The sequence below is a fragment of the Balearica regulorum genome, chromosome 10, assembly GCF_011004875.1.
Source record: "Balearica regulorum gibbericeps isolate bBalReg1 chromosome 10, bBalReg1.pri, whole genome shotgun sequence".
Taxonomy (NCBI): Eukaryota; Metazoa; Chordata; class Aves; order Gruiformes; family Gruidae; genus Balearica; species Balearica regulorum.
This window is the reverse complement of record NC_046193.1, coordinates 22,050,060-22,076,460: the sequence shown is the minus strand read 5'-3', so window position 1 is coordinate 22,076,460 and position 26,401 is coordinate 22,050,060. Positions and strand designations below refer to the sequence as shown.

General features: G+C 39.2%; 1 protein-coding gene across 2 annotated transcripts; it reads left to right on the top strand.

Annotated features, from left to right (window-relative positions):
- The first annotated feature begins 403 nt into the window (after positions 1-403).
- Positions 404-25,617, top strand: CRBN (cereblon). 2 transcript variants are annotated; one of them, XM_075762487.1, is made up of 11 exons: positions 404-527; positions 4,017-4,129; positions 4,281-4,483; positions 5,376-5,525; positions 8,926-9,088; positions 13,194-13,256; positions 13,975-14,059; positions 15,840-15,955; positions 18,858-18,922; positions 20,467-20,598; positions 22,119-25,617. In XM_075762487.1, exons 1-11 carry the CDS (start codon positions 461-463, stop codon positions 22,300-22,302), a joined length of 1,341 nt encoding a protein of 446 aa, XP_075618602.1. In that variant the 5' UTR covers positions 404-460; the 3' UTR covers positions 22,303-25,617. The 2 variants fall into 2 exon arrangements, with proteins under 2 accessions (XP_075618602.1, XP_075618603.1); XM_075762488.1 differs by having other exon boundaries at positions 409-527; positions 4,020-4,129.
- Positions 25,618-26,401: the final 784 nt, after the last annotated feature.

The window sequence follows — 26,401 nt, the reverse complement described above, 5'->3', positions numbered from 1 at the left end:
GCGGAGTCCTGTGAGGAGAGGCGGCACCCGGGGACCCGAGGGACACGCGTGGGCTCGTCCCCGCTGTCCCCTGCCACTCCCCGAGCCCCGGGGACCTCCAGGCGGAGCCGGCGGGCCTGTCTCTCCCTGAGGGACACGGCGTCGCCGCCGGCAACGGCCGCCCTCGCCTCAGCGCGGCGCTCAGGCACAGCCCCGTGCATCCCCGCTCGCCGGCGCTCCGCGAAGCCTTTCTCAGGACCTGCAGTATAAAATAAACACGCAGGGAGCCGGGGCGGGACCGCACGAAACCCCGGGGACCAGCGGACGGGCCGGGCCCGGCCAGCACCCCCCGCGCTCCCCCAGAGGCGCCGCTAGAGGCCGCGGCTCCTGGGCTCGCTCCTCCGGCGGCGGTTCGGGCTCCTCCTCCCGCCTCCTCCCCCCGCGCCGCCGGCTTCCCAGGCTCCTCTCCGGGTAAACAGCGATGGCCGCCGAGGAAGGAGGTGGCGAGCCCCATAACAACATGGGGAACCACCTACAGCTGGTGCCCGGTAATGGCCGTGGCCGGCTGGGGTCGCGGGGGAAGCCGGCGGGGCCCCGAGCCGGGCGCGGGAGGAGGCGCCGGGCCGGGCGGGAAGGTGCCGGGCCGGGGCTCCGCGGGTGGGAGGGGGCCGGACCCCGGTGCGTGGGCGGGATCGGGGGGAAGGAGCGGCAGAGCGAGCTGTGGGGTTGCGGGGAGGTTGCGTGGGAGCCCCGGCGATGTGGGGAGCGGGGACTGCCTTCCGCGGGCCCGGGAAGGCGAAGTGGGGCCGAGGAGGAGGCCGCGGGGCTGCGCGGGAGGAAGGGGAGCTCGGGGGAGCCGGGGCGGCCTTTGGGCAGGCGGTGCAGTGCAGGCGTCGGCCGATGGAGCTGCAGCCTTCCCACGGCAACCAGCTCCGGTGTGGGCACGTCGGTCGCTTACAGCCCGGATGGACCGAGTCCATAGCAGAGAAGAGGTACTCGGTCACTGCCTGTTTGGGCATTGGGCAGTCGAGCAGGTGGAACGTGCTGTGAATTTTCTACTGAAGCGGGTGAATGCGGACACTCATCTCTGTAAATTTGGACCTCTGTAAAACCAAAGTCTGAGGAAAATGTCCGTTGTTTTAGAAAGTTTAATAAGCAGGGAAACAGGAGGTGCTGTGCACCGGCCTTGAGGGCAGTGATGGATTGCACGCTCTGTCCAGCCTGCTGCAGTGTTGGTGCTGGAGGCTGTAGAGCAGCCTGGCTGGTCCATCCACGTACACCAGCACAATTCCTTGTGTGGATACCTATTGCATAATAACGTGCGTTTCTCTGATTTAGCATCTAGTGCCTCCAAACTGACAGCAGATCATACGGTTTTGGCAGCAGCTCGCGCTAAACTGGAAGAAACGTTATTTCAGAATAAGCGTGCAAACAAGTCCTGCCAGTAGCCAATGCAATTTCCTATAGCAAGACATTCTATGAGCATTTTATACCTGTATGTTTAAAATAATATGAAAATAATTCACTAATATTTTAGGAAAATACAGCCTTACTGTTTCCTTCCCTGTTCCTGGTTTGTTTTGTTGTTTTTTTTTAAATGAGGTTCCTATTTCCTCATTTTTGCACAAAGGAGGTGAGAGTGGATTTGGTAGCGTTAGTGGGCCAGGATGAGCATCTGGGAATGCCTGACCTGCCATGAAGGAAGCGTGAGCCTTGTCATGCCTTTGTCACTTGCATTTCCCCTGTTGCTGTGTACTGGAGGTCTCATTAATCTTGAAGTGAAAAAAAAAAAAATCAACAAAAATTATGTGTAGTTAAGGATGTAAAAGATGCAGTTTCTTTTCCCTTCTCTCTGCCGTTCCTGTAGTGCGATCGAGGAGGAGAGTGAAGACGGTGGTGTTTTTTCGACTTTCACATGGTGCTGCTGCAGTAAAATGAGTCATCGTTCCTCTCTGCCGCCACACAGCAGCTAGTGTGCGTTTTGGCAAGAACAAGCAAAAGTTTGCAGGGCACAGTTCTTTCTAATCAACTGCTGTTAATTCCTCTTGTGTTCAGAAAAACAAGTGAAACAGCCTCGCTCTCAAAGGCTATTAAAACTGCTAATGATTGATTCAACTCGATGAGAGTGCAGGCAAACCAGAATATAAATTTTATGAAGTCGGCTCCCCCCACCCCACTGCACTGCTGCCCCAGAACCAAAAACTTCCTACTATTTCCCTCTATCAAGCTAAGCACAATGCTGGCCATTTTGTACATCTTAAACATATTGCAGTTGTTTATGGTTAGGGTTCCTAACTGAATACAATGGAAGAGAAATTTCGTACAGAAATTGAGTATTTTTTACAGTAATTAGGAAGATGATGTGTTATTGCTTTAAGTTCCGTAATTAGGCAAAACACCAAAGAGACTCTGTAACCTCTTTTCTTGTCGTGCTGGATCATTTCTTGTTGAGATAAATACAATATTGGGTGGATCCATAATATCAGTGTGTCATGCTGTGTGTCCTACAGAGAAGGTTCTGTAAAGTATGTAATATTTAAAAAAAAAAAAAGGGGGGGGTGTGTGTGTGTGAAGTAAAGCAGAAAGACGACCATTGACTAAACACTGTGTAAAGAATACATTTAACGAATGTGTCTGAAGGCCAAAGAGGGAAAGACAAGATCCTCCAAAACCAGCTTGTAGTGTCATCTTCATTGTTCTCCTGTCCTCCCGCTCTCAGAAATCGTAAGATCCAGTGAAGGAGGGGGGTGGTGCTCCCATTTCTGAAGGAAGACTCCTTCCTTGTGGAGCATCTTTCTTTTGTAAGATTTGCCTACAGTACAGTTCAGATGAGATAATCACCGTTTAAATTTTCAACTGTAGATTATTTCTTAATAAGACACTAATTGCAAAGGCAGGCAACTAGACTATTGTCAAGATATTTTTCTGTCTATATTGTAAAGTAATAGCTTTCAAGATCTAAATGATGTTTTTCAGCACCATTGGGATTATCCATTACCCAGCAGCTATTGGTGTAAGAATCCTGCAGATTGGCTTGCAGAGTTTATGATAACATCTATTTTAGATATAGAATGGAAGTAGGATATAGCAAAGAAGTAGGATCAAGTAATACAGTTACAGAAATGTGATAATTACATTACATTTGTTTTGGGTGAGTATTTGCAGACCTACATTGTATGGCAACGCACAGAGCAGTCAGTGAAACCAGCATTTTAGAGAGATACATCTTTTATTATCTTCACTATGGTTTTTAATTTATTATAAAATCTCTATACACATTTTATACACATAAATGCACTATTTATGTTTCCAGAACAGAACATACTGATAATTCAACTATCCTCTTGCCTGAAAGTAATTTTAGGATTGACACCTGGAACAGAGAAATGTGAAGAAAGTAGTCATTTTCAAATGCTATTTTGTGCCTGAAATCCTTTGCAGAGTAATACCATTTGCTTCCTTAGTAGTTGCCTCTGCCGGGTTTGTGCATTTGCTGGGGTGTGTGTATTTGGTATACACACAGGAGAGGCTGACAGCAGTGAAATTGTCTAAAATAACAGCAAGAGTCTTTGCACGAATATAGAGCTTCAGATTACTTTTAACATGCTTGCTTGATATGTGCAGTTCTGTTGTTCAAGTTTGTACTACTACAAATGCTGTGTTCAGCATCCTACAAGAAATTAAGTTATCTGGCATCTCGGTGTACAGGCAGAAGACATTTAGAATTGAGATAAGGAAATAACTACTGTAGGGAAAATCTGAGCTGACAGAATTTTTTTATTGTTTTCTTCCAAGAAACGTTGTTGTTTAGCTTTGCAAAAATAAATTACCAGCTTTTGACCCTTTCTGTAGAATGGTGATTTTGCTGTAACAGCAAGAAAATTGTTTTTCACAAGTTTACAAATACAGAAGTTACTTCCCCGTGAAAGGCTGTAGCCTGGGAATATTGAATGCGTTTCTGTGATTCTCTGATTTTTTTGCAGTATCTTAGTCTTTGCTAGTTGATTTCTGCACAATATTCTGTATGTGCTTCTTAGCAGAGAGTGAGGAAGAGGAGGACAATGAAATGGAAGTTGAAGATCAAGATAGTAAAGAAGCTGAAAAGCCGAACATCATTAATTTTGATACCAGTTTGCCAACATCACATGTGGTATGTCCATTAAATATGTGTTGAAGAGGTTTTGATTGTTTTTGTGTAATTCTATTGTAATATCCTTAAGCCAAAGACCTAATTTTATTTTATCCTTGTAAATCAACAAACCGTCTTATACTACTGTCATTTCCTTACTTTTTTATTTCAGTATTTAGGCTCTGATATGGAAGAGTTTCATGGAAGAACAGTGCATGATGATGACAGCTGTCAGGTGATTCCAGTGTTGCCCCATGTGATGGTGATGTTGATTCCTGGACAGACGTTACCCCTTCAGCTTTTTCGCCCTCAAGAGGTTAGCATGGTGCGGAATTTAATTCAGAAAGACAGAACATTTGCTGTTCTTGCATACAGGTAAAATACACGAGTGGGTTTACTGATGGTATGCAGCATGTATTTTTAGCACAATTTCTTTGGATACTAAATCCAAAGCAGATGGTTGCATCAGTTCTGTGGTGAATAACATAAGTTATGGTTTGAAATTTTTTGACAAAAATTGTTTTCCGATACATAATGAAAAGGTTTTCATGTTATATTGGGTAGCTGCGTGTCAGAATCACATGGTTCTGTAAAGAAACAGTAAGCGTTGAGCTGCTTTCCTTGTTAGAGCATCCTTTTGATTTCAGTAACTGTTTGAATGCACTGCTCCATCTTGCTTAAAGGATAAGCCTTGGTCTGAAATGTAAAAATCAGATTCCTTTTTTGAGAACTGTATTGTAAAAGTGTATCTGCTTGTTTTGTGTATAAATTAACAAGCACAGACAAATGTTTTCCAATAGAGTTGAGAGACAGGAGGTGATAGAAAAGTGGAAAAGATAAAGGCTAATCTGTCCCAAAAGAAGTTGGGAATGTTCCTCCCTCTTCCCCAATTAAACCAAATACTATGGTTTAATTATGTAGGAGGTGGGAACAGTTATTTTCAGAAAGTCAGTCGAAAGAATTTCGGTACTTTCAGTATCTGCATTTGAAATGCAGATACATTGGTGGTCCCTGTGTTCCCAGAATTTCACCTCTAGACCCTAAAATAAAACCAGTCAACTGGCAAGACCTCCTAACCAAACAAAACATTAGAAATTGCTTTTAAAATGGAAAAATAATGATTGCAGTTAGTTGCAGGTGTTTTACCAGATTTGCTGTTTCGATAAGATTAATTGTGTACGATCAGTACAGGTAGACTAACTCATGAAATCTGAATGAACAATGCTGTTTGGAAGGTTGGTAACCTTTTTAATTCTGCTACTTTTAGTAATGCACGTGAAAGGGAAGCGCATTTTGGAACAACAGCAGAAATATATGCCTACAGAGAAGAGCAGGAATATGGAATTGAAACAGTCAAAGTGAAAGCAATAGGAAGACAGAGGTTCAAGGTGCTTGAAATAAGAACCCAGTCAGATGGGTAAGAAATTTATATATTTAATTTTACATACTGCAAATCTTGTTTCACCTGAACACTTACATTTTACTGCAGGTGCATCTGCCCTTTCAGTCACACAATTGACTAGTTGCTACGGATACTAATTGAATGCTTAATCAATAGCTTCTCTGGTTATTAAGGACTTCTGACATTTGCTGTTCGAAGACTCAGGCGTTAGTTGTTACTGACTTTGCAATGAAATTCTCTAAAGAGTATCTACCTGTAGTTTGATTTGATGTGTGTGAGAAAACATCTGTCAGAATGACTTTGTTTCTGAAAATTAAGTCAGGAAAAAGATGTTAATTTGCCTGCTTTATAAGTTCTAAAGCTCTTTCAAAATCTCTCAGATCCCTCTTTCAAACCAGGTGTGAAATGAGAGGATGCAATATCAAGTGCGTGCCTTCTGTTGTCTTGTGGAAAGCCTCCCAGATTCCATTCCTTTGAAAAATTGTAACTTTCCTTTTCTGAAAGGAGACCTTTCCAGAGATGGTCTGCATTGGATGTGTTCCACTTCACAACTTTATGTGCAATTGCAGCTCTGAACAGCTGCAGGCAAGGGTCTGACACTACAGCTAATAACAATATGCTTGTCTATTTTTGTACTTTGAGTGATCTTTAGCTACTGAGCCTCAGCAACATGCAGAAGGATTCAGCTGCATGATTCAGATACGGAGAGGAGAGTAACTGTGCCCAGAGGGCTGGTGGTTTTCATGAGAAGCTGCCTGTGAAAGGGGAGGATTGGAGTCTGGTAATAATAATGGAGAAACAAGTCGCTTCTCTTGTTTATTTTTCCCTTTGTAAAACATAAAAGCACACCGAAATCTCTGGATAAATATTTGAATATGAAAATAGGTTCTCTTTTGCTAACTACAAGCAGACCATCATTTTCAATTTCTCAAATACTAAATCTTGTTCATTTTAATTGTTGTTGCAGTTTAGTACGTCCTTACCTTCAGCAAGTCTTACCTCTTCCTTTCTGACCATTCGCTGATACTTCACTGATAGAAATGTGCTGCCTCTATTACTGGGTGACAATTCTTTTCATGTGCTTGTCAAACACACTCAAATCAGCTTTGATAGGATGTAGTCTCTTATATATTCTAGTCCTGTTCTTTTCCATATTCCAGTGTGATACTTGTGATAGAGGCTCCTCTTCTAGCCAGTTTTATCATATTATGTAATTAATACCATTATCCATTTATAAAAGTGACTAAAACCCTTAACATTTAGTTAAGAGTACGCTGATTCTTCTGTCATTTTCAAGTTTTTCTTGACATCATGCTCTGCACCATGCATTGCATCATGATTCTCTGCCAACGTCACTGCCCAGAGATACAGGCTCCAGACGTTGATTCTGATACAGGTTTTTGTAAACTTTTCTGCAAGGCATATAATATATTACTCCAAATCTGTAAGTCTAAAGCTAATCATCTATATTCTGCTATTGTTCAGTATAGTGGCATTGCTTTAGAAAGAGGCCTAGGAACAGTCTGAGCTCAGTATTTTCTTACACTTTCATGACCTGCAGCTGAAGAAGTTAAGAATACGTGTGTTACTTGCTATTTCTCACTATGAAACACTTGTATAAAATTTGGAACGTTATTTGTAACCCTTAGAAAAACCATTGCTTGAACACAAGATGGCAGTACTTGGACAACTACAGTAACCACAGCATTGTTACTGAGAATTCAGTATCCAGAAGCAGTTAAGATCTGCAGTGATCTTGTTGTGCTGTTGAAGCATTTTATTAGGATGATTTTATATCTGCTGACTAGCAGAGATCACTTTTACACAGCACACTCACAAGTTTCATTCATAAATAAGAATTTTTAGATGTACAAAATGAAGGTGAGAGTGATTATTTTTATTTTTTTTCCTAATTATTATTGGGGTTTTTTTCCTCATCATGGCAAGCTCTAGATTTGTTGGAATGACTTAGACTATATACAGTTCCTCTACTTTCAAATACTGCACATCTTGTGGGTTTGGGGAGTGATTAGTGACCTTGAACCTCAGTATTGTCCGTGCACTTTGGAGACGTGAGCCTGTGTTCTCCAGTGCACCCTGAGGAAATGATCCTCTCCGCAGGTTATGAGACGCTCTCCAGACTCTGTGCCAATGTGCTAACTCTTCTGTGGCTCAGCCTGGTAGCACAGCAGTTTGCTGCCGCTTTTGTCTGTTCATCAGAGGGACATAGGAAGGGAATGGGACAGAAGAATAATGTTCCGTCTATACAAATAAAACATTTTCATTAAGATCATGTTTCTAATTTTCATCTATTCAAGGCAACTATTAAAAGACATAAGCATTACCAGTCTAAAATACTTCTTGATAAAGAGGGAAAAATATTGAGCTGCTTTGCAAGAAGAAAATTACCATTGTTGTTGGTGTTTCTGATTACTAACTGCTTATGGCAAAACATCATTTTATAATTTATAGTAAGTTAAGAGTTCAGTGTTTTCCCTGTAAGTAAAATTGGAAATTTGTAATGACATGCATTTTAATATTTCAGGATTACATTTTAAACAATATTATGTATCAGAAAAGTCCATCCTGCTAGACAATATTCTTAGTAGCCACATAACTGTTGCTGAACTCTTTGTGGAATAGGTGACCTGGTGGATGCTAGGATATTAAAAGATAATCAGTCTATATCCTATTTCTGCTGATTTTGAACTCTATCTGAGCACATAAGCTTTTGTGGTTTGAAGATAGCAAATTGCATTCCAGCTAAATTTCCTTTCTGAGGGTTTGATATGCAATACCTGACTATTAGTTTATACTGAAAGTAACTTGAGGAGACAAAAATCTAAAAATACAATGCTGAGATTGTAAAATATTCTGCTGTGTTGCCACTGCCAATCTGTCTTTAATATCTAGTGCTCTAAAATACAAAGACAGCCCGGTGTATCCCATGGAAAAGGTAGATAACTGTGAGAGCAGAGGGGGCAAAGAGCAAAAAAACTTTGCTGAAAAAGTGATCTTTGTAGAGTTCTATATACCAGTACAAAAAATATTTGGAAAATAGCTAATTCTGGTTTTTAAGGGAGAGACAGAGATCGCTTCAATCTTCAATTTAGGTAGACCAAAGTCCAGTCAGCACAGTGGCTTTAATAACTTAATCAAGTGCCTGAGAGAATCTGTGTTCTAGAATAGTATGTGTTTGGTTCATACAGATACCCTGTATGTTCCCAAAGGTAATTTGATTTACATTACTACAACTTTAAAAATCTGATGAAATGGATTGCTGCTTAAATTCTGTAGTACTATGTAGTGATCAGATTTATTACACAAGCCTATGTTTTTATAAGCAGTAAAATAAATTTTTTTTAAATTCTTGTAGATGTGTATACATCTCATCTTTTTTTTTTCCTTTTATCAGAATCCAGCAGGCTAAAGTACAAATCCTTCCTGAGCGAGTGCTGCCTTCAACAATGTCAGCAGTACAGCTGCAGTCTCTCAGCCGATGCCATGTATTTCCTTCTTCGAAACCTACAGCGTGGCAGGACCGAGCTATACATCAATGGTGGCAGAAATATCAAAAGGTTAGAAGCTAGTTGTGGTGGTGGTTATCTTTAAATGTTTGATGATATTTTGAAAATCAATATAAAATTCCATCTGTTCATCTTTAGGAGAGGATGCACAACTGGGATGCTAGATGCCAAACTCCTGGTTTTGTCACATATCGTGTGGTTGTTTATCAGCCATCAGCAGTGTGGAAATTCACGTTTCATGTCTTGTATTATGAGTTCTCTTTGGTTTTAATTAGTTTTGTTAGATTAGAATTGTTAAATAATCATTTGATCTTACAGTTTTTGGTTTTTTACATAATCAAACACCTCAGCGTGCTGGTTGGTAAAGCTTGTAGATGATGAAGTACTGGTAGAAAAAACAGTAAGTTTATGGGATTTTAATTTGTAGGCAGGTCAAAGAAGCATCTGAACTTCTACCGACATTGCTTTGACAATAAAAATATTGGCATTCAGTGTTGACATTGCCAATGCTCTTGCTTTGTGCTCGTGTTAAGGGCTTGGTTTTGAAAGTAAGGAGGCTTTTGTAACTTTTTCCGTGACGGTTTTATTTGTGTAGAAAAGGTTTTTAAAGAACAGAGGTGGTTTAGAGGTGACTCCCAAAGAGAAGACCTGTGATGTCTTAGTTGTTTGGAATCACAATTCCATTTGCTAATTTTGCGTACAAACCTGCATCAGTTAAAAGATTAACTTCTGTACCTGCAGTTACTGGTTTACAGAAAATACGAGTCTGCATTGGAATGACAGACGCAAGGTGTTTTTTTTAACTCAGTCGAATAGTCCCACCCAGATGACTGTTGGCTAACAGTTAGGCTGTACTTCATAGTTTTGAGCATGCTTTATGTTGCCCTTTCATCTTGTAAAGTTTTATATAACATGTATCTAAAGTTCTTGATGACTTTTGTGCTTAGTCATTATCTTTGTCGCATCACAACATTTCTGTACAATCCATTTATTCTGGCCAATTGCACATGTATTTCTAGCTCTGTTTTTTGATTTATTAGTATTTGTTGAACAGATCTACCCTCAGGGATAGTTAATATGTAATCTTCCTTTTTTTTTTACCTGAATTTAGAAACTTTCTTTAATTTTATTATGGTACTAAAATTGACAAGATAGTAGAGGGTCATAGAAATCTCTATTATTTTTTTTTTTATGCACTCTACATATGTTGACATAGTAGTTATTAGTGGAAGACAGTGCTTTTACAAAGTAGGTGAATTAGTAGTTCCACAGTCTTACCAATTTTATTTCCTAGAGCTTTTTTAATAAGTATGCAGACTTTACACGTCTTCAGAGAGCTTCCAGCATTTTATTTACTTGACTCTGATTTTAAAAAAAAGAGGTAGAGGAGAAATAATCATTATCAAGATGGTGGTGTCATTAGGGAATTAGGTTCTACTGTCCTGTTTTTGCTTCACTGGCACAAATTCTGTCTTTGCTTGTTTACACTGTTTTTGCAGCACTGCAGCTGTGCCAGTCCTTGGAATCAGGAGGGAATTCACACTGAGATGGTAGGGCAGAATTTTCAGGAGTCCTAAGTGGCTGATGCCAGGCCTAAGCTACAAACTTTCCCATTGCTCAGGAGAATAATAAGGTGTGATTTGTGCTAGAGACAGCTGTGCTGTTTAAAAGGTGCTAAAAGATGCATTTATACAAGTGAATGTGCACTTTTACCAGTATACAGTGTTTTCCTTTAGGAGTCTGAAATAAAATGTACTGTCAAAAGGATAATTTTGCTGGAATAAATTACGTTTCCCATAATAAGCACTATGCTAGTGTGCCGTACTAACAGAGTTATACCAGCAAAAGCCTTTCCAGTGTAAGCCAGGCTCATTCTCGGGCACAGTGCAGGCTTTCAAAGACTGTCGTTAACAGTGGACCAGTATGCGTGGTAAGGTTAATGGGGCAAGAGTTAGCACTGAGGTTGGTGGGAGAGGATGTGGTGAAATAGGGCAACTTGACACTTTTGAAAAAACTAAAATTGTGACTTTTTGATTTATTTATTATTTCTTTAACCTGCCGTTTTGGTCCGTGGCATGTCAGAGGAAGGATACATTGAAGCCTTCTACATCTGTAGAGATATTTGGAACTATCTCCAGAAACTGATATAGAATCCCAGTTAGCTCTCCTCACTGTCAGATGCAGTTAGGGGTTGGATTTGTTTGTGTGTTTGGTTTTTTTAATGGTTTTGAACTCTGTAGCAAAAAGAAAAAATCATTAATAACAAAAAGATATTGATTCTCAGGGTTCTTGAACAAGTCCATCTATGAGTTAACAAGCCCAGAAACCCTAAGCTTAGCAGGGATTGGGGCAGAAATCCCTTTCCAAGACTGAGTCTGATGATGGCTGACATGCACTGCATCCGCTGGGAGAAGAACATATTTTGTGAATTGAGATACAGAAACAGATGCAGAGCAGAGGCATCGCCCCTATGGACCTCCGTTCTCTATTGATTTCAGCAGAACTGTGACTGTTCCCAATATGTCGGGCCATACCTCTGTATGTTTATTAATATAATCAGAAACATCAGAAAATGGAAGTTGCATTTTAAGAATGATTTCTACTCCATACAAGAGCTGATCCAGTGTCAACTGTTAAAGAAAGTATACTTGTTAATTAAAATAATAACTTGAGTTGTGGGTTTCCCGAATTCTTTCTTCGAAGTACCATTTATTTGCTGTGGATCTTAGTCTCTGTTGCCTGATTTTTCTCATTTGTAAAATAAGGATAGTTGCCCTCAAAGGGAAAATGAAAACTTAATTTGTGAGTATTTATAGACCAATTTCCTCCTCTGGAAAGCAGTGTGGTTATGTAGTGTACTGCTTTTTAGATTTTTATTAACCTAAATGTATAAATTTCAGTGTTCTGGAGTCACTGTAGGGAATTGGTTAACTAAGCAAGTAACCTTACACTGCTGGCAATTTGGTTAAGGAAATTCAGTTATAATCTAGGGTTTCTTGTCTGCAGTATACGCACAGACTATTCACAAGGTGAAGATTTTTTTAGAGATTATATTTGTGGCTATTTGTGTTTTGTTCCTCAATGTTTGCTCTGTATTGTTGTATAGATATTTTTGTACACCATTCAAGTGTACATGTTAGTCATGTTCACAGTGAAGTATGATACAGTAGCATGGGCCCCTCCTATTAGTAAAATTTTTATTTTGAAAGAATACCCTTCAATGAAGAATAGTTCAGAGACCTTCAGGGGAATTTTTTTTTCTGTTTTTGTTTTCCTTCTCCACATTTGTTTTTTTACTCTGTGCTCTATTTGGGCCTGAATTTTTGAGGTTTTCTTCATAGGATGTTGTTAGATGGATATACTACAATACTTTGTTCACTGTCTTTGGGTCATTATAATAAAGCTGTTTAATAGATTTGCAGTAGGCTGGCACAACTGTTGATGTTCAGTAAGCATAAAAACAGATACCAGAGTGCGAGTGGATAGCAATAGATGATTAAACATCAAGACTACCCAAGCTTTCTTAATCAGTAATTGTTCTGCTGTGAGAAAGCATCCTCTGGAACTCTTAACTTGTGTGTTGGTATTTCTTGTTATGTTTTTAACAAATTAGTTTTCCATTTAAAAAATATTATCATATATCCTTTGAATTTATATATGTCAGCTTAAAATACCTGATGTGGCCCATTAATCTCCTCCTTTCATCTTATTTATGTGTTTGACTAAATTGATATGAATAGTTTAATCACCTTACATAGTGGTTTGCTGTGGTTGCTGAAGTAGCAACAATTGATGGAGAGACTAAGGAACAGATGCACTATCTAAGAGTACTTAAATTTTTTGAACTGTCTAAATTTCAGATAGATGCTCTTTTGAAAGGCATCATTTCTTACTACTAAACGTTAGAAATGCTTTTAATGCTGAGACTGGCTTTCTGAGAAAATCCGTATACTGTCTGTCTTGTACAGAAGTCGTAGCTCTCAGTGCATTTGGGAAGTGGTTTGGAAGCTTCACTTTGAAATACTGGTCCTGATGGTGATAATTTGTTGTATCTTTAAATAATCAGGTATCTCATCTCTGTTTTATTTGTTTGAATAAGAACTGTCCCTAAAATCTGCTAATGTTAAAGAATAAATATTTGTGGTTTTGGTTTTAGAGGAAGTTCCACTGTGCAAGTTTGACATCTTGGCCTCCCTGGCTCTACTCTCTATATGACGCTGTAAGTTCACCATGTGTATTACCAAATCATCTACAATTGGTTTTGTATGTTTTAATATCTAATTACTGGATAATGTAAAAGCTTTAATTTTGTTGGCCCATAAGTTATGTTTGAAAGAAGTGTATAGTGTTCAGTTCCTGTTAAGAGAGCTGGAAGGGCTTCCCGCTCTGTGTAGTTGTTCTGTCAGGCCAGAGCCTGTGTCTGGGGTGGGTAACAGCGGTTCAGGCTCCTGCTGTGTTGTCTCAGAGCAAAAACTTGATCCTCTGTCCCATGTGCTCCAGGGTGAGTATCCTAACCACCAGGGTGTTGGATTGTCTTTCCTGTTGGAGTTGGCTTACTCTTTAAAAAGTACCTATTTCTTTATATACATATGTATATTAGTACATAAAGTACTCGGTGTAGGAGAGGTAGAAGTAGGGAGGAGGCTAGCCCTCATCTTGTTTGTACAGTTCTAGAATTTGAACGGCTCTCTCCTCATCTCGAATGAGAGTTAGAACCACGTTGGGACAGTGGTTCATTCTGGCCCACCTCCCATCCCTATTTTGCTCTTAGTTTAAAATATGTAGATACAAAATGAGTCTGTAATTATTGTAAATATTAAAAGCTAATGCCCGCTTAGGGAAAATAGCTTACTCTACATTTTGCTTCCTTTTTTTTTTTTTTCCTAAGAAAACAGAAATACCTATGTATTTAAATTAGGCTTTTCTTCTAACAAAAGGAAACCTTGATGGAAAGAGTCAAGAGGCAGCTACATGAATGGGATGAAAATCTTAAAGATGAATCTCTTCCAACAAACCCAATAGGTATGATGTTGTTTAGCTTATGAACTCAATTTTTAATTTTTTAAGTGTCCTAAGAAAACAAAATTAGATAATTACCTTTTTATTGGCAGTCCATCCCTCTCTTCCAGTTTCCAATAAATCTTGATGACTGACTTTGACAAAAGGATGATATTGCTTTTAAAGACATAAACATTTTCCAACTATGCACAAACATGTTCAGTAAAAGAAATAGAATTCCATTGTGCTCCATGGCAGGAGGAAGGTGATCTAAATGCTTTGTAAGAAACCAAGAGCCAAAAGCATACTAGACTTTTAAAATTATTTTTACGTAAGTCTGAGTGTTCGAATACATAATCTCTTTGTTCTTACTTCTTATTACCTCTTATCAGACATGAGGGAAAATAGCACCGGTAACCTAACTGCGAAAAAGGTGGGATCAGATTTCATGCCTTGACAGGCATTGAGGTTACGCCCCAGTGAACAAGTCTCTTCTCTCGGCAGGTCTCTAGGATCCAGTAAGATGGAAATTTCAGTTGAAGCCTTTCTAACGGGAAAAACTTTATTTCCTACGTAGACTCTCAGATGCCTAATGAGGGGGAAATCCAAATTGCAGCTTTCAATTAAAGTCAGTTAAGCACCAAATACAGGTCTGGGCTCAATACTTGTGATGTGCACGGAACTCTCATTTCTGATTTGCCTGAAGTAGTGGCTGAAAGTACCTCCCCTGCTTTGCCCAGAGTGCTGCTTGGAGGACCGTATACGGAAAGCATACAAAATAATCTGAAAACAAACAAAAAATCTAGCGGGTTTTTGGGTACTTTTCTTATGATTCACAGCGCACTGATATTTTGCTGAGATTTTCAGCAAATTAATTTTTCTGAGATTTTTCAGCTTTTGAATTCTTTTACAGGCTGTGAGGAATGGGATGATTTCCAGCTTAGCAAGGTTTTGCTAGCTAAATTAAAGAATGACTGTAGTAAAGTCCACTGCTGGTTTTTTGTGCCCTTTTAATACCTGATTGAAGTTGCTGCCTGAGAATTTGCTATCATATTAAAATTTTAAAAAAAGAAATTAAAAAAAAAATCTGTCTTCTTGACTGAATATTTTTGGATCTAATTTTGGTCTGCATTCAAATGTGGAAAAAAATCTCCAGAAGGGAGTCTATCCAGAGTGTGTCTCCTTCCTTCTTACAGTATAACAGTAACGAATACATTCTTAGTACTAATGTGAGTAATATAACTTGGTTGTAATTTATGAAGGAGGTCTATGTTTGGGGTTCGTTCTTTAATTTTTCCTTCTGTCATAAAAGCTTTTTTGGTTGCTTTTTTGGTTGCTTTTTTGGTTGCTTTTTTGGTTGCTTTTTTGGTTGCTTTTTTGGTTGCTTTTTTGGTTGCTTTTTTGGTTGCTTTTTTGGTTGCTTTTTTGGTTGCTTTTTTGGTTGCTTTGGCAAAAAGAGGAAGTGCAAGCCTAAAGGTGGTTGGAAAACTCAGTAATTCACTGTCAAAGTGTAAGTCTGTATTAGGCAAAGTTCTCCAGGGGTCTGTTCTGGTTTTAGAATACGTTACTGTACCAGCATTGTTCAGTCTCCATCCCTGGTGATCTTTAAGTGTGAATTAGATAAAGATCTTTGAAGAGGTTTTCTGTGTACATGCTCCAGGCTCAGGGCAGAAGGATGTACCGAGATGACCTCTAAAACTCTATTATAAACCCAAGTTTCCTCACTCTATCGATATCTGAGTAGAAGTAGCAGGTTTTAATTCTCTCTGAAATTCTAACAGGCCTGGTACTTTCTCATTTCTAGATTTTTCTTACAGAGTTGCTGCTTGCCTGCCAATTGATGACGCATTACGTATACAGTTGCTTAAAATAGGCAGTGCTGTTCAGCGACTCCGGTGTGAATTAGATATTATGAACAAAGTGAGTATTTTTTCTTTACTTGTCATTAAATTGTTCTCCCAAAAAAATAATAGGAGTGACTGTTACAAACTGTAACAAAAAGGTGTGAAATTTCCAAATTATACTTCTAGAGAGTGATTTGGGTGTTCTTTCATTTCTTCCTTCCCCTGTAAAAGTTTGCTCAAGAAAGAAAATGCTCTCTCAATACTAGACTTTGGCAGCAAGGAAGAAACATATCATGCTATTTGCTTTTGTTAGAAATCTTATTTCAACACCTCACAGTGCCTTTTTAGCCAAGAGATGGTGCTAGAAGTCCAGCGTTGCTCATAACCATCTTATGAACGTGATAACCCCGTATTGGCAGTATAATACACCACAACCAAATAGCGTTCTGCCATGAAAACTTGTGGATTTTGTAAAAAAAGATAAATCTTTGTACTGTTAAGTAAAAGTCTTAAGTATTGGACTGAAAGGATTTCTGCAAAAGACATATATTGCCTTATTAGGCAATACCTTTTTAAGATGTTCAGAAATTTCTCTTCCCTTCCCCTCTTTCCATTGCCATGGTTGTGTAGTGCTGTAGATGTAGGACATTGAATGTCCTACGTAAAAATAAAACTTTAATTTTTATTTTTACATGGTACGTCTCTTACGCTATGCTCTTTCCAAAGAGAAAATACTGAAAGAGCCGTTGGTATAAATACAAATTTTAACTGTAAACTTGCTTATGTGTTCAGTAGTGGTAGCTGGAATATTTACCATTCAATTTTTGAGTGGAGAGACAAATTAATGTTTGGTTAATACATTCATATCAGACAGAATAGCTCTGTATGTCCTGACTGACCCTCACCTTGCTGCGGATGCCAAAGAACTGTCTCGAACATTAGTATAGTGTAACCCCGGTCAGTGAAGTGTTTGTCTGCTGGATATAGAGCAGTGGAAATTTTGCCTGTTAGCCTGAAAAGTACTGTCTGTTTCTGGGGAAAAGAGAACCAGGGTGTCATTTTAATATTGTTCCTCTTCCCAAAGTTCATGGACCAAAAATCTAAAAGGGAATATACAGAGAAAAGGAGATGGAAAACATCTCTTCCAGATTCCAAGACAAAAATGGACAGCTTCTTATGTGAGGCTCTGTATTGAGATTAAACTTTATTGGTCTTTCCTGCGTCAGAAATTCCAAAAATAGACTATTTAGGTACTACGAAGAACTGTTCATGTTCAGTACATTGTATATTTTCTATAATTCCCAAAGAGACAAGAGAACTTCAGTTACTGTTATAAAATATGAGCTAAAGTTGATTTTTTAGCCAAAAAGGCGTTTTCTCCATCAAGCTGTGACATTTTATTCTGTAAATGTGTTTAACTGTTCTATATTAGTGTGAGAATGGTAAGCGCATTATGTTTTTTTACAGTGTTTCGGCAACATTTATTTTGGTCAAATGCACTCTTTTTAAGCCAGGGTTCTTTAATAACAAGGAGTGCTCTGGCAACATATCATATATTTTGGCTTACTTGAGAAGGGTGGATGTAACACGTTTCATTGCTCAGCGTGTAATTTACAATAATATAACTGATTGTAAGACCTGATCCTTTTTTTGTGTCTTTGATATCAGTGAATTGTTTTGTACTTCTAATAGCTTTTTCTGTTATTAAAATCAGTTAACTATTTCTGTGCTTGTTTGTAAAGGAACGTATGTCACTCACAGGTATAACGCTTCTGTGAATTCCCCTTGAGAGTGCTAATTGTCGTAATTAGATTTGGAAATGGAGGGATGGAATTAAGTAGCTATCTAAATTGGATTCTGAGAGAGATATGTGAGCATTAGATTATAATCTCTAAGGAAGGGTGATTTAAGAGTGAGCGATGGTAGGCATTAAAGGTCCCTGGTAGGAGAGAAAGGCCAAGTGAGATTTAAGGGAAGTGATGAGAACTGGTGTACGATGAGTAGTATCTGTATAGTAGAGCAATTTTGCTTCCTCAGTCTCCAACATTGGTAGACAGTGTGTTGAAAGCGTGGGGCAGAACCTGTGTCACCTGCAAGAAGGGAGCTGGAAGAAGTTGAAATGCAGGAACAAGCCCTGAGCATCTGAGCAGAGGAAAGGAGAGGGTAAAGGCTGACGTAAGCCGGTGTATAATCAGGAGTGGAGTGCAGGAGTCAGCGCTCAGGGAGACTCAGAGGCACAAGCTGTGATTTACTCAAGTTTTAAAAGGAAATGTGCTTGCACAGGACTTGTCCAAGTGGAGGTCCTAGGCGCAGCATTTTGTTCCGAAATATTTTTTTTCCAGTAATTTCATATACATTACCCTCAGAAATATATAGAAGCAATGCACCTCCTGAAAATTAATAGCAGTGTTCTACTAAGCTGCTTTAAATGCTTATTTTCTAGGCAAGGTCAGTGATAAATTGTGTTGTTCTACTTTTCTAGAAATTGTAGGAGATAGATTAATCTGTTACAATCTTTAAGAGAAAGATCAATACAGCTTACATATTTTTCTCAAGGAAATTAAAACCACTGATCAAATTTTAGAAAAACTTAGTGGTTGCATTTGTACTCATCTTTTTTCCGTTATATCTTAGAAGAGCAAAGGCGTTTTTTCTGAATTAGCTTTTAAAGACCTTAGAAGGTTGACTCTATTTAATCTTTGTGTGGTCAGATCCTTTTCTGTGTGTGGATTTGCGGGGGGAGGAATATATAAAAAATGTTTTGTCTTTTAGATAAGTGTTTACCATAAATAAGTGAAATGCACAGGAAAGTTTGTATCCTTTGATAAAGAAAATGTGAGTGACTGCTACCCAGACAAACAAAAGAATTGGTACAAAGTCTGTTCTGAGGGAAGGGAAGAGACATTTTTATTATTTATTACTGCTGACAAGTGTCTGGAAGTGAATGAAATTACCCTCTTTTTGTTTTTCTTTTCAAGTGTACATCTCTTTGCTGTAAGCAATGCCAAGACACAGAAATAACTACCAAGAATGAAATATTCAGGTGAGTTTATTGCTCTTAATCTTTGGGAGGTTCTCGGTCAGAAACATTGGCACAGCAAAGCAGATTAAGCTAAGTTATGTCTTATAACTATTGTGTTTTCCACAGCTCTAATAAAATTTAAATAAATATTTATAGGGGATTTTCTTTATAAAACGAAACAGGTTACTTGAGCTTTTTTTAATAAAAAGTTAGTAAATCCAAACGTCGCCACGTACATTGTAACAGAAGTTAGTCTGAAAGGCCATGTTATATCACCTAGTCCAGCACCTTCCTGCTGAAGAATTATGCACTCTGAGTTTTGAAATATAAATTTGTTACATATGAAATTTGGGATCTCATGAACTATATTCAGAAATAATAGGACAAAACCAAAATATTTTGCAATACTTCATCCTGACTTCTATATGTCAACAAGCTTCAATGACAGATTGAAGTGCGCTAATTGTGTGGTGTAGGTGGGCTCCCAGGATGTTGTCATGTAAGGAAATTGCCTATTTATGTCATTAAGCATTGTGATACCTTCTTTATTTGAAGAATATAAGGTTTAATAATCCTAGTAACTGCACTAGACGGTGTATTCCTATTATATATTTGACCTGTGCAAGATCTTCCATGTTCAACAGTGATAAGACTATACATTTTCCGAAGAATTGCTGCTTCTGGCAGTCTTGTCACTATTTTAATCTTGAATAACTAATATCTGTCCATCAGCTATGATAATGTGAAGGTTAAAAGATGTCTGGGTTTAACAAAGCAAGACTCCCCACAGTTTTCCTTTATCAGTGTGATAAGAAGCTGACATGGTAATTAAAAGCCATTTCTTATCTTCCAGTCAAATAATGGTTTCCAGAAACCATGATTCCTGCTGTGTCAATATGATGTATTTTAACAGAAGAATGATGAGCAGTTAGTGTAATGAATGAATGTTTTTGCTTACTTTTAAAGTTAGATTTAAGAGTAGCAGTATAGATCTTACTTGGTTTATTGGAAGTTGCTATTCACAAGCAGCAAGTAAAATTGAGTCTGTCATACCTTTTTTTTTTTTTTTTATGCTGAGCTTTAGGTTTTTTAGGGAAAGATTAATAGCTGCCTTAAATGAGGTAGTTTCCAGAACATCCCGTCAGCTATCCTCAAAGTGACTTGTCCTCCCAAACAAATAGCTGGGCAGGGTTCATCTGATCGCAGGAATATTTTAATCCTTACTCACAATAATGTCTTTTTAAATACTTTTTCTGAAGTAGGGACTTCAATTATTCCTATTATCTACCTATGTTAGTGAGGAATGCATCGGATTCGTAACACTGGACACTTAAATTTCTGCAATTATAAGAAAATTTGATAATGATAGTCGACATTAGCATCTATTTTCTTTCAATTTTTAATAACATAATTAGAGGTACTTTTTTTACAGCCTAAAGCGATTCTTTTTTCTATGGAAAGTAGTTTTGAGCATCGTTGGTAGTTTTTAATCTGTTTATGTTTGACTGCCTCTGGTTTTTGTTTCTTCCCTGAACTCTAACCAAACTGTTCATTGTCTGTTGTAGTTTATCCTTATGCGGACCCATGGCAGCATATGTGAATCCTCACGGGTACATCCACGAAACTCTTACTGTATATAAAGCCTCCAATTTGAATCTCAGTGGACGACCATCGACAGAGCACAGCTGGTTTCCTGGGTAATAACAGTTTAAAAAAAAACCCCTTATTAGTAAATTACAGAAATTTGGTTGTAATTGTATTCCTGTGACAGTGGAATAGCAAATATATAATTTTTGAAACGTACGCAATCATTGCTCATATGAAAAGTAGAAAAGTAAATGTATAGACTTTTTCAAAATACAGAATAAAATGGAAAATTCAGATAAAATGTTTTCAGAATTTCTCTGGAATTTTTTAATATGTGGAAATTTTAAGATTTTAAAACACGGTCTAGCATCTGAGCGCTATAAACAGGATACTGGTGGTCTGGGAGTTTCTTTGTGTACAGTTTTGTGTAAGCCACAAAGCAGCTTTATTTGATCATAAAGTAAATAAAGTGCAAATGGAAAACATAGTATATAAATGTAGTTATTGTACAGTTATTTTTACATCTAAAAACTGAATAAATGTTACATTGCATTAATCTGATTACTTTTGATTATTTATTTATTAGTCTTGCTCTCCGAAACAGTAGCAGAATGGACTGCAGACATGTAAAAGTGTGCCTAATAATGAAGGTTCTTGCATGACAATGCCACCCCTCTCTGGTAGCTTAAACTTAACTTTTTTTTTTTGCTAGATAAGCATGTTTCAGGCACTTATTCAAAACTTTGAGTATTTAGCTCTTAAAAATAGCTGAAATGTCAAACTATAGTTGAATTCTAGCTTCACAAAAATATTCTTGAAATGTATCTCCACCAAATCACTTTTCTGTCTGGTCCATTCTGTACCATAGTGAGAGGTAACACTCTGCTGTCCTTTTAGCTATTGTGTTCTCTTCTGAAGCGGTATAAAATACGTTGCTGTATTTGTAGCCAGTCCCAGGTTTGTGACTAACGCACGTACACATTTACTCTTCCATTTTCTCCTGTTGATCATGTTTGATTTTTTCTATTATTTTTTTTTCTGGATTATCACATAGTACTGAGTAATGACTTGGAGAGTGTATGGCGTATCTGCCACAAGACATGTGTGGTTTAAGACTCCCTGAAGAAAATTTGTGGCTTATAATATCTGGAGTTAGTTTTTCCTTCTTATGCATTTTCTCAGCTCTTTTCTTCTGTGGCGATTTTGAAATATTCATGTTCTGCCTTTTAAGGCTGTTAAAGAAAAGCTCTGTTGCTCTGGAAAGTGCAATTCCCTGTTAATCTAGGAGCAGTGCAAAAAATCACTTTTATTTCTGTTAAGTAACTTACTCTTTGAGAACCATTTTCTGACTGTTCTGTAAGGCACAGCATTTCTTCGTGCTTTTGAAGCATTGTGCTAATAAACTGCTTTAGTTGCTTTCTCTACCTGAAGGCTTTTTTTTTTTTTTTTTTTTTTAAACATATGCAGGGGTTTTAGTTGGGAACTGGGCACCTTGATTCCTGAAAATTCTTTGAAAATCTAGCTTGACACTAGTAGTCCCTTCTTACCTGACGAGAGCGCTGTGTTCCACTATTTGTAAAATGTATTTTCCTTGCACATTAGCATTAACCTTTTGTTCTATTTTTGGCAGGTATGCCTGGACTATAGCCCAGTGCAGAATCTGTGGGAACCATATGGGATGGAAGTTCACAGCTACCAAAAAGGATATGTCCCCTCAGAAATTCTGGGGTTTGACACGATCTGCTCTCCTGCCTCGGATCCCAGAAACAGAGGACGACTCAGGCCACGATAGATCACCGTTACTCTGCCTGTAACCTCACACCCTGCTTTGGAGATGAACAGACAGCGGTCTGTCTCTTAAATGCATCTGCTCCGTTCTGCTTCTGATGCTTACTTAAACTCGAAAAACCCAAGAACCCACACCCAGAAACCAACCAGACCAGCGGGCTCGCTACGTTTGGGTTTGGTGTGCATCCATCACCGGTGTTTCAGACGCACTGAGGACTGAAGGTTGAATCTTTTGAAATGACGGCCGGGGAGCAAAGGTGGCATGAGACACCAGGAAATCGATCTGATCCATCTGGACAGACATGAGACTGAACTTTCTCCTTCCTTGTATAATTTCAGAAAATGTTTACTGGTATCAACTTGCAGCAAAAGAAGGTGGGGGGAAACTAAAATTAGAAATAAGCAGTATAATTTATGCAATATACGTATGATGGTAAGATACCAGTTACTTGCTGCAAAATATTTTCTGTAATATACTTAAAAGTGATTTTGCTGAGAATCCCTGTTTCTAACTATATGTGGAATACTTCAAACTTTATGCTCGTGCTGTTTCTCAGCTATTCGCTGAACAACCGTCACGGGGAGTACAAGACTGAGGTATCTCTGCTGCGTTGGTAACGGCAGTGGCAGTGCCGTATCTGGCAGAAGCGAGAGCTGCCCGCAGCAGCCGCTGCCTTACAAGATGCCCTTTGAGAGAACCCATGTGAAGGACTCGGTCCTTACACCTTGTCTCATCTATTTAGTCTATTTGACTTTAGAAGTCTTAAATTTTAAACTATTTATATAAAATATACAGGTCAGTCCCAGAACGTAAACTACATTTGTCATTTACTGTTGAATGTGCTTATACTTCTCAAAATTATTTCTGTGAAGGTTAGTTTGCCAGCATACATGTCCGGGGTTCTGTGAAGTACTCTCTAAAATACCTAACTATGGAGATTTTTAGTAGTACTTATTTTGACAAGGGGGAGGCAATATCTCTTTTATTTTTTTTCTTTCACACTTTCATATCATAAAGTAAAATTTCACATTATCACCCTTACTTTGCAAAGAGCAAAAGTTTCTAAATAAAACAGAAATAAAAGGCCGTGCACTTTTTTGTCTGAAGTGCTGGCTATGCTACAGAAATCAGATGCCAAAACGGGGCAGCTTTTGCCACTGATTTATTGGGGGTTTTCCCCTCAGAGTGCACTTTGGTGATGGAAACGGAAGATTTCTTCAGCATGTTTGTGTACATATGCACTTGTTCTTCTTTTGAAGCTTTATCCTTCACTCTATTTTGTCACAGGAAATCTTTGAGAACTTGCTTTGTTAGATACAATGGCACTTAACAGTTAAGACACCAGCCGCTATTAGCTTGTCCTCAACCACGGCCCTACACCAAACGCAGGTAGCACGGCCCGATGACTTCGGTGAACGGCTCCCGCAGACCTCTCTACAAGCGGGCGATTTCAGCGGTAGTGTGGTACCGCTACGGCGCAGATGTGAAAAGACGCCAGGTGCCGGAAGGCTTTTGGGGTAGTTTATCGTGCTCGATATGTAGAAACTAATGGTTGTGTAACTCAGGTTTAGTTCTTTGAAGTCCTCCTACCTCTGTTCTTCTGTGATAACTTTTGTTCTCTCCATAGACATCTTTAATAGCGTATTTAATTTTCTGTGCAGTGCTCTGACTTGGCAGTGAACTGTGAAAAGCAATACTTCTTTGAATATAACTCTGAACAAATAGAGGGTGACTGATGGCTCATTTGCTTCAAGAAAACATTCTGTATCTTGATTATGTTTCTGTAATAAGCTTTCAAAAGGACAAACACTAGTGTGAGAGTGAGACTGTGAAACCTCTGTACTTGGATAACCACTGAAATCATACTTAGCTTTCCCCTCACGCCCTGCACGTGCACACACAGACGCTCACACAACGTGCCCATGTGTGCACAGACACACGCATCTCAGCTGTAGACTTGATTTATTTTTTTCCCTCAAAGATACCTGGTATCTGTTGTTCCCATTACCCTCCGTAGGGCTTATGGGTGGCAAGAAGTTTTAAGTGCTTTAAAGTACCTTCTGCTGCCGTTCGATGTAAGTACTCACCGAGGGCAGGGTGAGTGAGGTTTTCAAAATCGTCCTTTTCTCAGCTATTGCTGAACTTCATAAGGTCTTTGGGTTTTTGGCTGAGTCTTTTGGATTGCCTCAACTAAAAATGGCATTCTGCTGGCAATGTTTGAATAAAAAATAGGCATATTTTTGGTATTGTGTATATATAGTCAAATGTAAACTAATATAATCGAGATAAGTCAGGAGTAAATTTAGCACTAATTTAATTTCATTGTTGATGATGCTGTTCCATCTGCCTCACCTTCTGTGTAATGTTCGCCACTTCAAAGTCCATGACGCTTTCCAGATTGTGATTCAGGTTGCTGCGAAGATGCTGAATCCTGCCGTGGTGCAGGTGGCCATTACCGTGCTACGTGTGTACGAATGCTCAGAACGTACAGCGTGTGGCTTTCGGGGCGGATCTGGAGTCATGGATGGTTCTCTATGTTGGTTAATATTCTCTATGCTTCTTTTCTCCTTTTTGGAGAGAAAACTACTAGATTGGGATTGTGGAAGATTATTACTGACAAATATGGACGTCATATGCTTTTGAGAGGTAAATACAAAGGCAATCACATTTTACAATAATTTCCTATATTTACTACATTCATTGAGTGGCATGTTGCTTCAGGCATTAATTAATCCGATTGAGGCGCTGGCTGCTGCGAAAAGCGTTGGTTTTCTCTTTTCTTCCTCCTCTTCTCCTCTTCCACCACCATCCCTGTCCTTGGTGAGATCTGGGATTAGGCAGTCGCCGGCGTCCCGGCTGCAGAGCGACATCCGCACCGGGCCTGACGGAGGAAGGGATGACCGGGAGGAAGGAGGGCTGCCCTGCGCAGCAGCAGGTCTCGGCTGGCTTGGAGCACGTGTAGCGTAGAATTGCTCATTTTCAAGCTGTTGTTGCAATAGCATAAAGACGTCATACAATCGGAGCCTGTAATATTGCAGATTTCTGTATCTTTTAGTTTTGATGAATAGGTAGAATCACATAGGACACTCGCACACTTGGTCTAAAACATGTTCAAATACTCTACCGTTTGTTTTTTAATAATGCTGGTTTTGTATGTGCTGCAATTCATTTTGTTCCTCATTGTTTTTTCACCTTGGTTTAATTGCTTTGTAAAAGCTGCAGAAAGGGTAGCACGTTCTCCGCTTTCACTCTTCCTCTGTCTGCCTTTTGAGACACCTTTTCAGAAAAATCTTGTTGCTTGCAAACATTTGCAAAGAATAAAAATCAATTTCTTTCAAAACTGATTTTTTTTTTTTTCTGATTTTTTGGGATGGGAATAAAGGAAATGTTTGGGTTTACATTGCGTTTTAAGCTGGTTCCCCTCAAAAAGTAATGCGTTTGGTAAAGAGTTTCAGCTTCAGAGAATGCACAGGCTCAACGGGCAAAGGACAGAGGAGAAGAAATAACAGGGAGCGTTGGTGTTTGTTCCAATGAATAATCAAAATGAAACTAAAAGTCCTTCATCTTGACAGCGAGGGGAACAGGGAGGTGCTGGGGGAAAGAATTTTAAGCTGCATAAAGATCTGCTGAAACCTGGGCTCCCCCCAAGCCTGCTGCTTTAATTACACGCCACCCTACGTCCTGTGTTGAGGCAGCTTAACTGGGACACGAGGGAAGGTCAGCGTTGGAGGTTTAGCCACAGAGCTCACAGTTCTCCCGGGACTGTCCTGTCCTGGTTCAACCACCACCAGAAATGTGTCCCAGTAATCCGTTTCTTTCATCAATGTGATTAGCAGAATGTTCTTTGGGTTATCAAAGAATCGGCGAGATACAGTTTTAGATTCACTCACAGTGCCAAAACCTCATTTGCTGTGAGAAGGCTTAAATTCGGTGTATGAAATGGGCTTAATCCTGCTTTGGGGCTTAAAACGCAACACAGAGCTCCATTTTTCCTATGTGACCATTTTAAAAAAGTCCTTGCTGCCTCAGAGCTGAGACCGTGTCGTCTGTTGGACCTTTTGGCGGCGGTCAGGGTGTGCTCAGAAGCCGGGTGTTATGGAGGGGGGTGGTAACGCGTGTCTATC